The sequence below is a fragment of the Perkinsus marinus genome (assembly GCF_000006405.1).
Source record: "Perkinsus marinus ATCC 50983 genomic scaffold scf_1104296936976, whole genome shotgun sequence".
In the NCBI taxonomy this organism is placed as follows: Eukaryota; Perkinsozoa; order Perkinsida; family Perkinsidae; genus Perkinsus; species Perkinsus marinus.
The window spans coordinates 257,662-272,336 of NW_003213971.1; the positions used below are offsets into that span (position 1 = coordinate 257,662).

A 14,675-nucleotide genomic window follows, 5' to 3' on the forward strand; every position below is an offset into this window, starting at 1 on the left:
ACTCCCCGAGGTCCACAGGGAACAGGTTCTCGAAACGATGAAGTCAACAACAATACAAATTCATCTCTACCAAGAATGCGACTGAGTGCTCCTGAGCTTGGACAACAACCACCTCCACCATCTATAGTAGCTCTGCAGTCCTCGCAAAACGCGGCTCAGGCCTATGCTAATGCTACAGGCTTGAAGATTCTTTGCATGTTATACTTGACTTTTGATGTGAGTGAATCGCACGGGGAATAATTTCATCTCATTCGAGTTTCACCCTAGTGATATGAAAAACACTAGTGAGAAAACATATTTCACAGTTCACTTTGCGGGAAAACAATTGTGTCGTCGGTCGCGAAATCGTATACGTTCCACTTCACGTTAAACGGGTGAAACACCATTGAACCTTCACCCTGGTGAAAAACACTAGTAAAAAACATATTTCACGTCTACTGCATATCACCATGAATATCGCGTTTTTCACCGAGTATTACTTCGCCACTTCACGTTAAACGCGTTAAACACCATTGTGTTGTTGTCTCTCAGCTAGACCTCGGATACATGATATCGTGTTCATCGCCAGACAACCCGCAACTACCAGTTTTCCAACCAAGGGCATTTCATGGTGAGTGTTAGTAACGACATTCAGCGTTGGAATATGCTTCTGCACGTGTTGGGACAATATGAAAAAATTTTGAGGAAATATTTGAAAAAAAATTTTCCTTGTTTCCGTACACTTTCATCCGAAGTTTTATATAACTAGGGAGGAAATTCCTGAGCTCAGCCGAGAAAAAAACGAATATATATTTTTTCAACAACGTGAATTTCGTATTTGTCGTATATATAATTTCCGAATCAGTTCAAGGCCAAGCTCGAGCAGTAGCAGCTCCACAGCAGATGAATGCGATCGGAGTTTTGGACCTGCATGCCAAAATGAAGGAATGTGGATATCATTTCTTGCCAGGTCCGTGTTGCATAGTGAAGTTTCACAACTACCTGTTTTACGTGAAACTCTGTGATATGCAGTAGTCGTGAAATATATTTTTCACTAGTGTTTTTCATATCACTAGGGTGGTGAAACTCCATTGTTTATAGAAACATATTTTTGATTTCCTCAGCTGAGTTCAGAAGGTTTCTGACCTCAACAATGTGCGAACGAATTTGTACATGTTTGTGAATTCGTATTAACATTAACATGAATTTGCTTATCACTTTATGAACTATTCGAAACAATGGAAAATGGAGAAACGATATAACTGGAATCATATCAGAAGAATTTTTAAAATAAATTTTTTTATGAATTTAGTTTAATTAGAAATTTACGTAAAAATTTTTTCCTCAAAATTTTGTCAGTCACTTGTATATTTTCTTGCAGTATTGATTTACGTTATCGCACAACTAGCAATGTTGGAGTAGGAATATGTGTTTGCTTTCCTCAGCTGAGCTCCGCAGTTTTCGCACTAATTATGGAAGTTTACCCACGAATTCGGGTGCACGTGTATACGAATCGATGAGAATTTTTTTCTGAAAATTTCCTCAAAATTTTCCTCATCATACCACTCTTCGTTGAAATCTGCCAGATAGAGGTTGCTGTTGCAGGAATATATGTTTGCTCTCCTCAGCTGAGCTCAGGAATTTCCAATCCTGAGTATATACGAATTCGAATAGAAGTGTATATGAATTAACGAGAATTTTTCCGAAAATTTCCTCGAAATTTTTTCCTTATCATACCACTCTTTGTTGCAATCTCTCAGATAGAGATTGCTGTTGGCGAGTTGTTTGTGTGAGCCTATCTGAGGGCCTTGCGATGATGGGGGTCCCTGTTTATCTGGAGGATTCGAAATACGAGCGGTAGGTTATTACCATATTTTCCACTCCTTGTTGAGAGCCTCTCCCCATAGGTCGTCATTGGTGTTCTGTGTTGCTTTCATCGTCCCTGATACCAACTCGGATACTGACGATACGCCTCCTTGGGAAGTGTAAGAACAGGTCATCGAAGACTCCTTGGTTCGGCTCAGCTAATTATAGGAGTTTGTATACGAATTTGGGAAACTAATGAAAATTTCCTCTCAGAATTTTAATATTGTCACCAACACATGTAGTTGACCATGTGCATATACCCCTCCACACATAGATGCCAGTGTTATTGATCTGTCAATATTCGGAATTTCAGTAACTCACTAGAACGAAAGTTTATGAAATTTGCAACTATTTTGTGACTCCCTAACGTGGTACGAGGAAAATTTTGTCGAATGGAGTTTCACCACGAGAACACTAGTGAAAAAATATATTTCACGACGACTGCATATCACCGCGAATGTCGCGTTTTTCACCGAGTATTACTTTGCCACTTCACGTAAAACGGGTAGTTGTGAAACTTCAATAGTGTTAGAGGAGACTCTATACAAAATATAAAATAAAATGTTATACGGGTGACGATCTCTTCAGCTTGCGCGTAGTAGTGTGTACTTGTGATTTTCTGATGAAGCGCTACCTCCAATGCTTTTTTATATTACAACCTTATGAGTTCACTGTAGTTATCGCGAGATCGCACAGCAGTTGGCCATCAACTTCACACGTATGGAACTGGATCCGAATCTGAGGTTACTGAGCGACGAATCGGGCCGTTCGACGATCAAATACATCTTGGAAAGCGTAGGAGTATCATCATCATAATCGCATACAGAATAGACTTGCAGGTACGCGAACAGCTAAACTCGTGTACGGGAGTTGGCGAACTCTATTATGAGAGCGATGAAATACCAAAGTTGTTGGAGAATGCTGATGATGTTGTCCATGTGCCTGTTACGGATGTAAGATGGCTGTCGTCGGTTTTTACACTACACGTGTTGGAGAATTTGTTTTTTTCCCTTGTGAGTTTTTATAAAGCTTTGCTGTTTGCACAGTGAGAATGTACAAAAATGAACGACTCGAAATTTTTCAGCAAATTTTGTGTATTTCTTCCTACTACTACTGGGCTCACGTTTAGATTCACTCAGTGACTTTTCGACATAGTCTAACTCGCCTTGCTAACGAGGCGTCCCTTTCTGCGACTGTTTGGAACGCAGTAGCGGCAACTGGCCAAACTCAACGGGGGTATTCGGCGTTGTATCGTCCTGATCATCATTATCATCAACAACAACAAGATTCGGATAGTCGATCGGGGAGTGCTAAGAATAGCAGCGAATCACCCTTTCGAGGTCTGCTGGTTTTCGTGGGAATTTTGAAGGAATTTTAGATTTTTTAGGTGAGTCTGCTGAGATGAGTTCGAGTGATGGTTCTAATGTATCGGTGGCCTGGAACAGTGGGAGCTCTACTGGTCCGTCGTTGAGCTCGGCAAGCTGGGTTTCCGATACTCACACGGAAGAAGATGATGATGAACGATGTAAGGGAAGTATTTTCATCAAGTTCCTGCGGGAAACTCATTTTGAAATTTCTACGTATGTCCAGGAAACAGTTTTCCATCACATTAGGAATATTATTTTTTCCATTGTTATCAAAGTCTGGAGAGCGCTATTTTTGAGAGCTGATTATGAGGTTTTGGTTTTCTCTCAGTCAGCCGACGAGATCTCCAGCACGTGGCAGCGTCCCCTATCGAGCCGTTTCAGATGCCGTTTCCACAGCTACCGTTAGTGCCATTGGATACTGGAGAGAATGATGACATTCAGCGACTGTATCCTCCTCGTTGTTTAGGCGGAACTGATGAAATTGACTTGTTCGCGGCACAGGTGAAGAAAACAATATGCAAATCGCTTTTGTTTTTGTTGTATATGTTGTTGTTGTTGTATATGTTGTTGCTGTATATGTTGTTGTTGTATATGTTGTTGTATATGTTGTTGTTGTTGTATATGTTGTTGTTGTTGTACATGTTGTTGTTGTTGTCGTTTATGTTGTTTTTCAACTAGAAGAGTTCATTAGTGACCTCTGAGAAACATAATGATAATCACAGTAGAATGTTTCAAAACCAATTCATCATCCCCCGTTAAAGTTCCGGAGCGCGAAAGTTTCTGGAGTTTGCTGCCGACCGACCCAAACGCTGTTAAGGTGTGTAGATACTACATCTGTGTAACGGCCTGAGGACGGTATGGGAAATCTCAGAAATGGCATGTTCGGCGAACTTATCGATGACCACGGAATGCCTAGAGAACCTAGTTGCGATAGGGGTAAGTACAGACCACTCCTCGCTGAATCTATGTGGATGTATTTAGGCCGTTTTTATGCTGGATCCCATAGATGTACACTCTCACTACATGGTGAATGCTACTGAGTTGCATTCACATTTTGATGATGAACTCATACGAGTAAGTTTTTCCCCGTTGTGGCTTGGGTCGCTGAAAGAGCTTAAATATGTGGTTCACAATGTGATAAAATAACTATTAAATAAAATGATGAAAAAAATGATAACTTCTAATATTGGGGTTTCACCCGTTTTACATGAAGTGGCGTAAAAGTCTGTGAAAAACGCGATATTCGCGGCCTGTAGTAGTCGTGAAATATGTTTTTACTTGTGTTCTTCATATCACTAGGGTGGTGAAACTCCAATGAAAATCATATTCATAGATATTATCATTCTCTCTGTTGAACTCCTCACATTTCATTTTCTATTACTTTGCTCAGGAAGACGTAGTGCGGTTCGTGTGTCCAGACCTAGCGGAGAATATCGTCACCATGGACGACGAGTATATGGTCAGTTCCCCATTGGGTTCTAGGACATCCTCATTAGGAGACTGGGCGATTAATCTAGACTTTGATGGTGAGCAACACCGTCTCGACGTTTTAAACGGATTTTTTTACCCACATTTAGAGCGACGATGTGAACCGCCGAGCCGATGGGAGTCGGCTGCGGAGAATGTGTATCGTCTTTACTTGGAGATGGATCAGTCGTTGTCGCTGGGGGAGTGGCTGGAAAAAAAGTGGCAGCAGTTTAAAACTGCATCGGCGAGCCCCAGACACTTTGTTGTTTACGGCCTGGTTATGGGAGTATTACGCCCGATGCGATTGTGAGTTGTGGAAACAACTATGGAGTTGAAAAAAACTCGAGAGTTCTCAAGGGTGAAATAATCGCCTTAACCGATCTCGATAGTGAAAAAATGATGAAAAAAGGAAATAAAAACTCTCGTAAAAGTTTTTCGTTTGTATGTGAATAGGAAATATTCGAATTAGTTTTGAGAAATAACGCTCTCTAGGGTTCGATAACAATGGGAAAAATGATGTTGCTAATGTGATTGAATAATGTGTTCCTGGCCATACGTGGAAAAATCCAAGTGAGTTCCCCCTGGGAATATTATAGGTTCCTGGATGATTTCCCGATTCGAATGCGAACATATCGTGAGTTCATAACATTCATAGAAAATGTTGTTGATTACACTGAAGTGGCGATGAGCGTTTAAGTTTAGGTTTCCAACTCTGAGCCCATCGGAGCTCCATGAAGCGCGATCTCAAGTAATTACGATAGACTTCCCAGTCGACCCACCACAGGTAAGTTTAACGCCATACCACTCCTCGTTGAAATTCCATCTTGGAGGGGGTAGAGCGTCGTCACTGTGTATAGGCACACTTCTGGCAGCAGCATTCTGGTAAGCAGACTGGGCGGGTGGATGCTGCTCCTCCTCCCCCTCCTCCTCGAAATACATGGCCAATAAAACAAGCCTTTCTAACTAGGGAAGAGCAAGCACTTGCCAGACGGCAAGAGCTACTGGTGAGCAGCTGTCGATGATGTTGTTTCTATTCATTCGTTGTAATTATAGACGTAATATAACTAGTATATAAGAGGAGCATATATTCGAAATTTTAGCTTGAAAATCGCTCTGTAGAAAAAGTCACCTCTGCACACGTACTGTCGGTCTCTAGATGGCACGTACTGTAAATAATAATGATAATAAACGTATAGTAATAACATATTTCAAATTTGTGATTCTAGATGGTCACCTTGTAATTCGTACTAGTAGGGAATTTGAGATTGTTTTATGATAAGTACCTCGAAGTTTTAGTTTTAGTGTTTCCAGCGGTCGGTGCTTTTTCAAATGCTGAAGGCAAGTCCTTGGCTACATTTTTAGCCTAGTTTTACGCTGATATAAAAGTCTCGAATGGCGATTGCTATCCTTGGTGAATTTCGAATGACTTTATTCGCTTTGCATAGCACGAAACACGGGATGTATCCATGTATTAACACCTACCTGTTTGCTACTCGCCTTTAATCGTGCGTGAAAAATTCACATTCTCAAATTTCTTCTAAAATGCAGTGCACTTCATCTTCATCACCTCTTTCTGATGATGCAAGTGTGATCGTCGTGGGCAGTTTTACATCTACTGAGGAGTGTTCTCAGACTATGTGCAACGGCTCGCTCTCTGTTGATCATATTATAGAGCAATTCAATGAGAGACCCGAACGTAAGGGGCAAGCCTATAGGATGATGAACCGTGATGAAGCGTTTCGGTTACTTGAGGATGCTGCTAAGTCTGACGATATTCATTTGTATCTGATTTGGAAATGACGTTTCTTGCCAGCTACTGTTGTGTTTGTCCGTATTGTCGTATCCTTGCTATGTAATGCAACGGTAGGGGTCATATTAGAATAGCCTGAGACCAGCAGATATAATACCCCTAAGAATGGTAACCGTGGGGTGATGGGGAATGTAACGATTACATATTTAGGCGGGCGATATATACCGAGAGAGAGGAGTTTACGAATCTTACAGTATCACATTGTAGCGGAGCGAGCATCCTGCTGTATTGATATTAGCTATGTGCACGCAAGCACGGAGCGCCTCTGAAAACCTGTTAACTCCTACAATGAAGTGATCGCGTTCTTCAATGATTACAATTACCTTCTGAGACGCCCTGTATGGTCGTCGATGTGAATAAACTCATTCGATTAGTCTTTATGAGAAGGATTGCTCTCTCTTTTTCTCTCTCGATCGAATAAGCTCGAATGGATTTCAGAGGCGCTTTTGACAGTGGAAGCCCGTGTGGGAGAATTCGCTTAGTGTTAACTACGGGTGTTGGTTTCAATGGAGTTTCACAACCCGTTTAACGTGAAGTGGCGTAGCACTAAAAACGCGATATTCGCGGTGATATGCAGTAGTCGTGAAATATATTTTTCACCAGGGTGAAAGTTCAATGGTGTTTCACCCGTTTAACGTGAAGTGGAACGTATATGTTTTCGCGACCGACGACACAGTTGTTTTCCCCGAAGTGAATTGTGAAATATGGTTTTCCACTAGTGTTTTTAATATCCAAGCTCCAATGTGGAAACTCTGATGAATTTTTGGGAAGTTCTCGTTAGTTTCAGCACAATTTTACTCGAATTCGTATGTTAACTACAGGAAACTCCTGAGCTCAGCTGAGGGAAGTAAACATGTATTCTTCCAACACTGATGTTGTGTCGTTGAGTTGTCAATGGGTTCATGCTGAAGTGGTTAAGTCGAATCACACCAAAATAGTGAAAAATGAGCATACCAAGTCGCAGTTAGCTTTTTAGAATGAATTGCGTTCATCATCATGTAATAGGAAACGTTGGTGAACTTAAAAATTTCCAATCCTTGAAAATAATTTGAGAAAGAATCAACTGGTCACTCGCCTTGTGGGACGTTGTTGAATTCAAGAGGGTATCCTTGCGTCGTTCGCAAGAGAATGAGTTTATCACGCGCGACGAAATTGTCGAATATTCGGAAGAGTTATTCTCGTCATCAGCAGCAGCAGCCTCCTCCTCCTTGTTGTTGTTGTTCATGGCAATCTGCGTACCTTTGCATGGCAGGGCGTCAATCCTGACGTTAAATTTGATACCATGTTGCTTTGGAATGGTTATGGTCGTTTATGGCTTCTTCCTTCTCTCCAGCCACATGGCGCAACTCGTCGAGAGGTGGCGAATACTCGTCGTCCTTTTCTCGGGTGTTATGATAACTTTACTCGCCGTTCTGGCGTGTGTAGCCACTAAACGAGGAAGTAACTGGTGCCTCATATGGTCGTTCTTTACAGTGTGTATGGTTTTGTTGGTGCTCTACGTCGGTGGTGCGATTTCTGCGACTAGCGGTTACGTAGACTGGCGTAATATGCACTCTGAAATTGGGCATCAGAAACATTATTCTCCCGAAACGTGGACACCAAGTCAACGCGGAAGCATTGTGAAAATGAGGGCAACATTTTTCGAGATGTGGAAACACTGTGAAGGTGGAAAGTGTCAAGATGATGGTAAATGCCTTGAAAATCCTGTGAAGTTAACTAAAGTGGTATGTGAAGAACAAGGCAGTCTAGGAGCGGCTTTCACACGTTGGCAGCAAGGAGCTGAGCACGAGTCAAAAAGTGCGACCCAACCTCATTTTTACGGATGCAAAAACTCAACTTTACTGACGGAATCGTCGGTTGGTGAAGGAGCGATCAACTCGTGGTGTGCGAGTTTCGATACACTTTTGTATAGAACGCAAAATTGGAACTTTTATAACATGTTGCTGATGTGGGCACTAACTGTTGTTATGCTTGCTGTCGTCGCTTTGAATGCTATGTATCTTGTTTATCGTCGGAAAACGATTATGGAGGAGAACCAGGAAATCGTCTATATCAGCAGAGCAGCATCTGGCTCTAACTGGTGGCTGAGGAACTCACCAGATGCTGACACTGATGAAAAAGTGTAAACAGTTGCCCGAGAGGCACTACTATTTTAGAACTATATGAACTAAGTCGCAGTCACCATCATCATTTCCTACAGTAAACGCGTGTTGTTACTTCGTGTACATTTTTTTAACGACCAGTTGTCTATGACTGGAACTCTCCTGCACTTGTTACTACTATGAACCCCTCGTGAGCGTGATAACTGTCGTGATTGAAATCAATTATTCTATCGCCTCCTTGAGCTGATTGAGCGCTGCTTATAAAGTCTAATCGCCCTTATTAATCGCTGTGTATTGTATTAATAATATGAAGATAATAATCGGTGTTGTGGTAATTCGACAGCCGCTTTACTTCTCGCCACACGCGGACTGTTGGCATTCATTACGATGGAATATTGGAGTTTCACAACTACCCGTTTTACGTGAAGTGGCGAAGTAATACTCTGTGAAAAACGCGATAAGCAGTAGTCGTGAAATATATTTTTCACTAGTGTTTTTCATTTCACGGCGGCCCGTGAAACTGTGTTGATGCAATGTGCAACTGTACCCTCGCTGCTCATCGAGGGGCGTATGTGTGGGTATACGTACCCTTTTGTGTGTATGTCATGCAAGTAGATGAACTCTTGATAAGCTCCAGTGTTATCAATGGGAGTGTTTTCTGGCCAGGGTAGTAGTAGTAGTAGTAGTAGTAGTAGTAGTAGTAGTAGTAGTAGTAGTAGTAGTAGTAGAAATTTTCGCATTTCGAAATGAAGAGTTTTTCGATGATGAAGCATTGAGGCCAGTTTGAGGTCGCCACTCAGCGCAGTAAATTCCTGATAGTAGCAAGGCACTTCGAGTACTCTGAGGAACTAATGTCGAGACTCCAGTGTTGGCGGGAGAATAAAAATCATATCAAAGGAGTTTCCTCTAACCTACACACTTGAATTTAGAAGACTCGTATGTGGATGTTCTTTTATGAGGAAGTGTTGGCGAAATTGCATTGATAAGTTATCATTTGTCGTGGGTGCTCCTGTTACTGCGACGAGAGTACAATTACAGTGTAAAACCATAGGTGCTTCGACTTTTATAAGCCTTCAACACATACTCCTAAGGCTTGAGATTTTACGTCTAGCAACATCTCTGAGGGTGTTCATGATGCCTGTCGACTCACAGTTGTGTGTTATTATCACTATGAAGAAGTGCCGACGTGGCCTTAGCCTAGTACATATCCTCCTTAACACAATACCGGTGGTACTGGGTTGCATAATCATAGCTGAAGCACTACAGCAGTTATCGTATTCGATACATATGACGCCAATATGGGCATCGGCGGTGTTTCTCGTGTCTGGTTTGCTCCTTGTGGTATTGGGAGTCTTTGGCTACTGTATTCAGAGGCGCGGGTTCAATCCCTGGTTGGTGGCTTCTTTCCTGCTACTTTTTATCATCCTTATTGCATTATTTGCGATATCAGCGGCACTGTACACGTATTGGTTTACTCTGTACGATCGCCTTCAGAGTGAGCTGTTGTCCGAGCACGGCGTTCCTCTCAGTGATCGGGGCCTGTATTACACTATTTGGGCTGGCTATGTTGGTCTATGGTATAGGGGCGGTTGTAGGGGTGCCCTACTGTGTGAGAATACTACTCTTGAGGGTTGCAATGATCTTGTGGGTGGACGCCGTTTGACGGTCTCTGAAGAGCTCTTGATATGGGAACAGGGCAACTTGACTGGAAGTGGCTTCACCAACAGTGTGAATGTCAGTATCAACACGGATAACAGCACTGAAAGTATCCCGAAGGATGATGATGAATTTCATCGTATTAAGTTAAGTCAAGTTTATTGTATGGATGGTACGATAGATGATAAAATGCAATCATGGGCGGCTGAGTATAGACCGGTTGTGCACAAGGCCTTTGATCATTGTATAGAGTACATAGATCATATTTTGGAAGGAGAGGAAGTGTCAGAGAGTACCACTAATGCTTGGTGTCTGAGTCGATGCATGGTGGTAGAGTGGATGCTCAGTAGGGCTACGTGGAGCATGGCTTCTAGATGGGTCGTTACAGCGGTGCTGATATTAGGATTAGTCGGAAATGTGGTATTCCTTTTGCGTAGAAGAAATAAACGTCTGGCGAGGGCGATGCGGAATCTTGGTATAGATGAGCTTTCTGATGACGTTAATGTGTTCGGGGAGATATCACCTACGGTTACACTCACGACTTGCGATTTTTCCCCTAGTGGGCATCGATACTCAGGAGCGGCAACTGTTCAATCACAGATTCAAACACGGCCTGTTATCAGCCTGTGATGTGTTTTGCCTCGCTCATTTTCAATTCTGACATGCAGAATTTCTTGAATCAAAATTGGCAGTATCCTGTCTGACGGTACTCATCCGTATGCTGTCGTGAATGTCGATGCACCACCGAGGGTTCAGTTGAACCTTTCCAATATGGATTATTAGTAGTAGGTCTTAGCCAATAATTGATGAATAATGTTGGTGTGTTATCACAGACATGGCGTTTTGTTAGACGATTGGTCCGTATTGAGTTCGAAGGTTGGGCAGTGGATTCACGAAACTATACCTCTCAGAAATCTATTCGGCGGATAAGGAAATCAATTTCATGATAAAGGAATGCAATTTCACGAACAAGGGAATCAATTTCGGCAAAGTCCGAGGAGCCAGCTTCGTTATTCTTTCGGCAAAAGATCATTGAGAAACTCCAGAATCCTGGCGGAGACGATGCCTGAGGTTGCAAGGAGAAGCACATGATCGTACTTTAGAATATATGAACGTGTTACTCTCTGGGATCGGGTTGCCAAGTGTCACCCTTGACATGCTAACTGGAACATTCATAAATGCATCACAGAAAGCGACTCGGCTGTATTTGTCTGGCTTGTCTTTGACGATGTTGTCAAGATCATCACACGCATGTGTCTCTATGTGACGGAAGTTCAAGAGAAGAGTCGCCGATAGGCTGCACTACTCCAACAATCCTCAGCGGAGTATGCGCTTCTGTGTTGCGACTGATGAAAGGGTATGGCTCGGTGAGCATAACTCTACACGAGAACGACATTTTCAGAGGCATCACCAAGAGCTAACTAACACGACAGGGGGACATACGCCAACCTTGAAACCGACGCTCCAGAAGCGTCGCAGAAGGAGGCATTGGTTCAACCATACCAACACCAGAATCAACACCGACCACAAGAAGAGCTGAGCTCAGGTTCGTGCAATGTTCAGTGGTGTTGACGCTACTGAGTAGATTGAGGGCGAGAATAATCCACATCAGGAGGATTGCCGTGCTCAGAAGGGTGGGACTCGATGAAACAAATATGCTGCAGGCAATCAGTGGATGACGAGAATGATCGATATTATTTCTCCTGTATCAAAGATTCTACACTTCATTCACTAAACACTGATAGACAGGGCTTGGTGCCCGAGGATCTATTCGTACTGGCTAGCGGGTACAACGAGTATAGCAGCTCTCGTTTTGTGCGGGCGCTGAGAGCTTTCACACTGTACAGGAGCATAGCGACCGCTTTCAGCAGTGCATTAATGAGTGCTCTCAGTTTTCAAGGCAATGCGTCTAACGTCTACCGCTCTGTCAAGTTACTGCGCGAATCCCCCCATTGTGACACAATGGTTGTTCGCACGAGTATTAATGGATTCCAAGCACAGGTACAACTCCCCTAACAAACTTAACTCTCCCCAAAGCGACACACCACGAGGCTACTGGCCAAGTTGACAGAGGATGGTATTCGCCTACGGTATTCGCCGGGAGCCCTCCGGTCGTTCCGAAACCACCCCGAACAGAGAGACGCAAACTAACGCAAACTCAGTTTGCGAACGCTCTACTTACTGCTCGCACAACTGCTTCCAAATGATCAACGACTGTTCGTGAATGACCAATGATTTTTCGAGAATAATCAACGATTGTGCGTGAATAATCCCAGTCCATTAAAACTGCTACTCAAGTTTACCTCGTGCACAACGAGGGGTAATCATGATATCGACAGACAAAATTAGAGGGAGATCAGGGAATACAAGCAGACTTTTCATACATCACAAAAGGGATACACCCAAAACAACCTACGTAGAAGAACTCCGATCGAGCTTTAGTATTTTGTCTTCGTCGATGCCTTTCAAAATCAACTTCTCATCCCCATGGGGACAGATACGAACTCTCTCACTTTCCATTCCTGCCAGCCTGAAACAACCGGTCGCTGAATGATCCTCAGTCGGGATCAACGAGATGTTCTCTAGGGTCAAGAATTCCAGATCGCTCGTGATCAAGATTGCCAGGACATACTGATGCCCATCGTCGCAGGTATTAACATCTATGCTCGCGACCGAAGAAGAGTAGTATCCATCTTTGAGAGGGGTAACATTAGTCATATCTGGTCGATTAGCAAGTAGTTCATCAACTTCAGCAGGTCTGTCAGAAGTCATCTTCCGTCGCTTAGCAAACGGTTGAGTATCTCCGACAGATCTGTCAGGGATTATCTTCGATTGTTTAACACACGGTGGATCACTACGTGGCTCAGGAGTGTTAGAGCAACAGGGTGCTGGGTCATCACTCTCTCCAGATGTTGCAGTTTGACGCCAAGTAGTGTCAAGGGTAAGGTGCACCAGAGATTTGAGACTTGCGAAAGGTTGAGCCTCTCTTACTCGAGCAGCCAAGTAGAGCGTCAACTTCAATTTATTCTTTACGAGTGCATTCTCCGTGCACAACAAGACACTGTACATGTAGGCGTCTAGTTCGGTACCCATTCTTGTCGAGATGAAACTCAATAGCAGTCGAGTCCACCAGGAATATGAATAATAGCACTTTCGGACACCACTAGATCTGGTTGATTTCATCAAACGCCGCGGACTCAGCTCGTAAGGTTCGAACTCTAAGCGTGTACGGTCAAGCCCACTATAGAAAGAGATCCGGGCGGATGGCGTCTTACCAGAATAAGTCACTTTTATAATGGCCGAAGTGATATTCCCAAGGCTGGGTTCCACCCAATAGGAGGTGTAAGAGCCTGGTGGGAGGTCGCTTGGAGAAGGCTTAGTTCTCAGTGCTGACCTCGAAGGTGGCCTTGAGGTGAACTTGGAAGACGCAAGTGATGTTGCAAGAAGTAGCCCGATTGTTCGAAAGCCCCGTATGAGCGTGAAATGACGGTATAACAATGTGAATCTGACAAGGACGAATTACTTCTACCTTCCTATCATTCAGGTTTCAAGGATAACTTCCGCCGAGTTGGAAAATGGGAGAGACAATAACAAATGATCCCCAGTAGGTGCCACCGACTCATTAGACATTTCCCTTGCAAGAAAATCCTGGGTCGAACACAATAGGAAGCCATCGAAAACTAGGTTAACACACGACGGAGTATGAACACACCGTATCACAACACCCGCTGGTCCAGCGGCGCTGGATGATGCCATCATTGTAGGCAAGTCTCAACCCAGCGCTCCGCAGGTACTTGATTAGGTAGCTAGCGGTTGCTCATCGCGGCTGACATGCCAACGGAGGAGACCTTCGGTTAAATACGATAGTCATATTATAGTCATATCGAGTTTCATCGTCAGTGCCCTTCGCAATAAATCCGTCATCTACATGTGGAAAGATGCTGACTCCCTGTCCTATCCTCGCTGGTTGGAGTCAAGGTCACCCTCACATGATGATGATGGGAAAGTAGGAGGTCAGCGGGTTACCTGGAACTGCTGGACAACGATGATGAGGGTCATCCACGTAATACACTCACAAATATCAAGGACAACGAAGATTCCAGGATACCGCGCAAGATTCGCTCTGGAAAATCACAGGTTGAGCGGAAGCTCGGAGCTCGCCCTAGACCTGGCGCCGAGAGCCCATCCCAATCCCCTCCAGCCCGCGGGGTGTTTGCCAAACCATATCGCTCAATTCATATGATATCGAACGTCGAAAGGATTTGGCAATCGTCAGGCAGGGGAGAACTCCTGGCGAAATTCCTTCTGCAGCAGAGTCGACTGCGGGGCTGTATACATCAACAGAATATCACACCTTGTAGAGACCTATTTCGCGTGTAGTACACCAATCCCACTAATATCTATACATTCACTACTCCAAGATACGAG

At 43.6% G+C, this 14,675-nt stretch overlaps 1 protein-coding gene across 1 annotated transcript; it reads left to right on the plus strand.

Moving 5' to 3' along the window:
- Nucleotides 1–75: 75 nt before the first annotated feature.
- Pmar_PMAR001407 (hypothetical protein) lies at nt 76–6,488 on the plus strand (the record flags this gene model as incomplete). Its single annotated transcript, XM_002783513.1, has 14 exons — nt 76–216; nt 532–610; nt 845–928; nt 1,740–1,836; nt 1,887–1,964; nt 2,523–2,640; nt 2,685–2,798; nt 3,609–3,713; nt 4,194–4,286; nt 4,603–4,738; nt 4,790–4,985; nt 5,382–5,463; nt 5,537–5,683; nt 6,312–6,488. The coding sequence occupies 14 exons, from the start codon at nt 76–78 to the stop codon at nt 6,477–6,479; spliced, it is 1,638 nt and encodes a 545-aa protein (XP_002783559.1). The 3' UTR covers nt 6,480–6,488.
- Between the last annotated feature and the right edge of the window lie 8,187 nt (nt 6,489–14,675).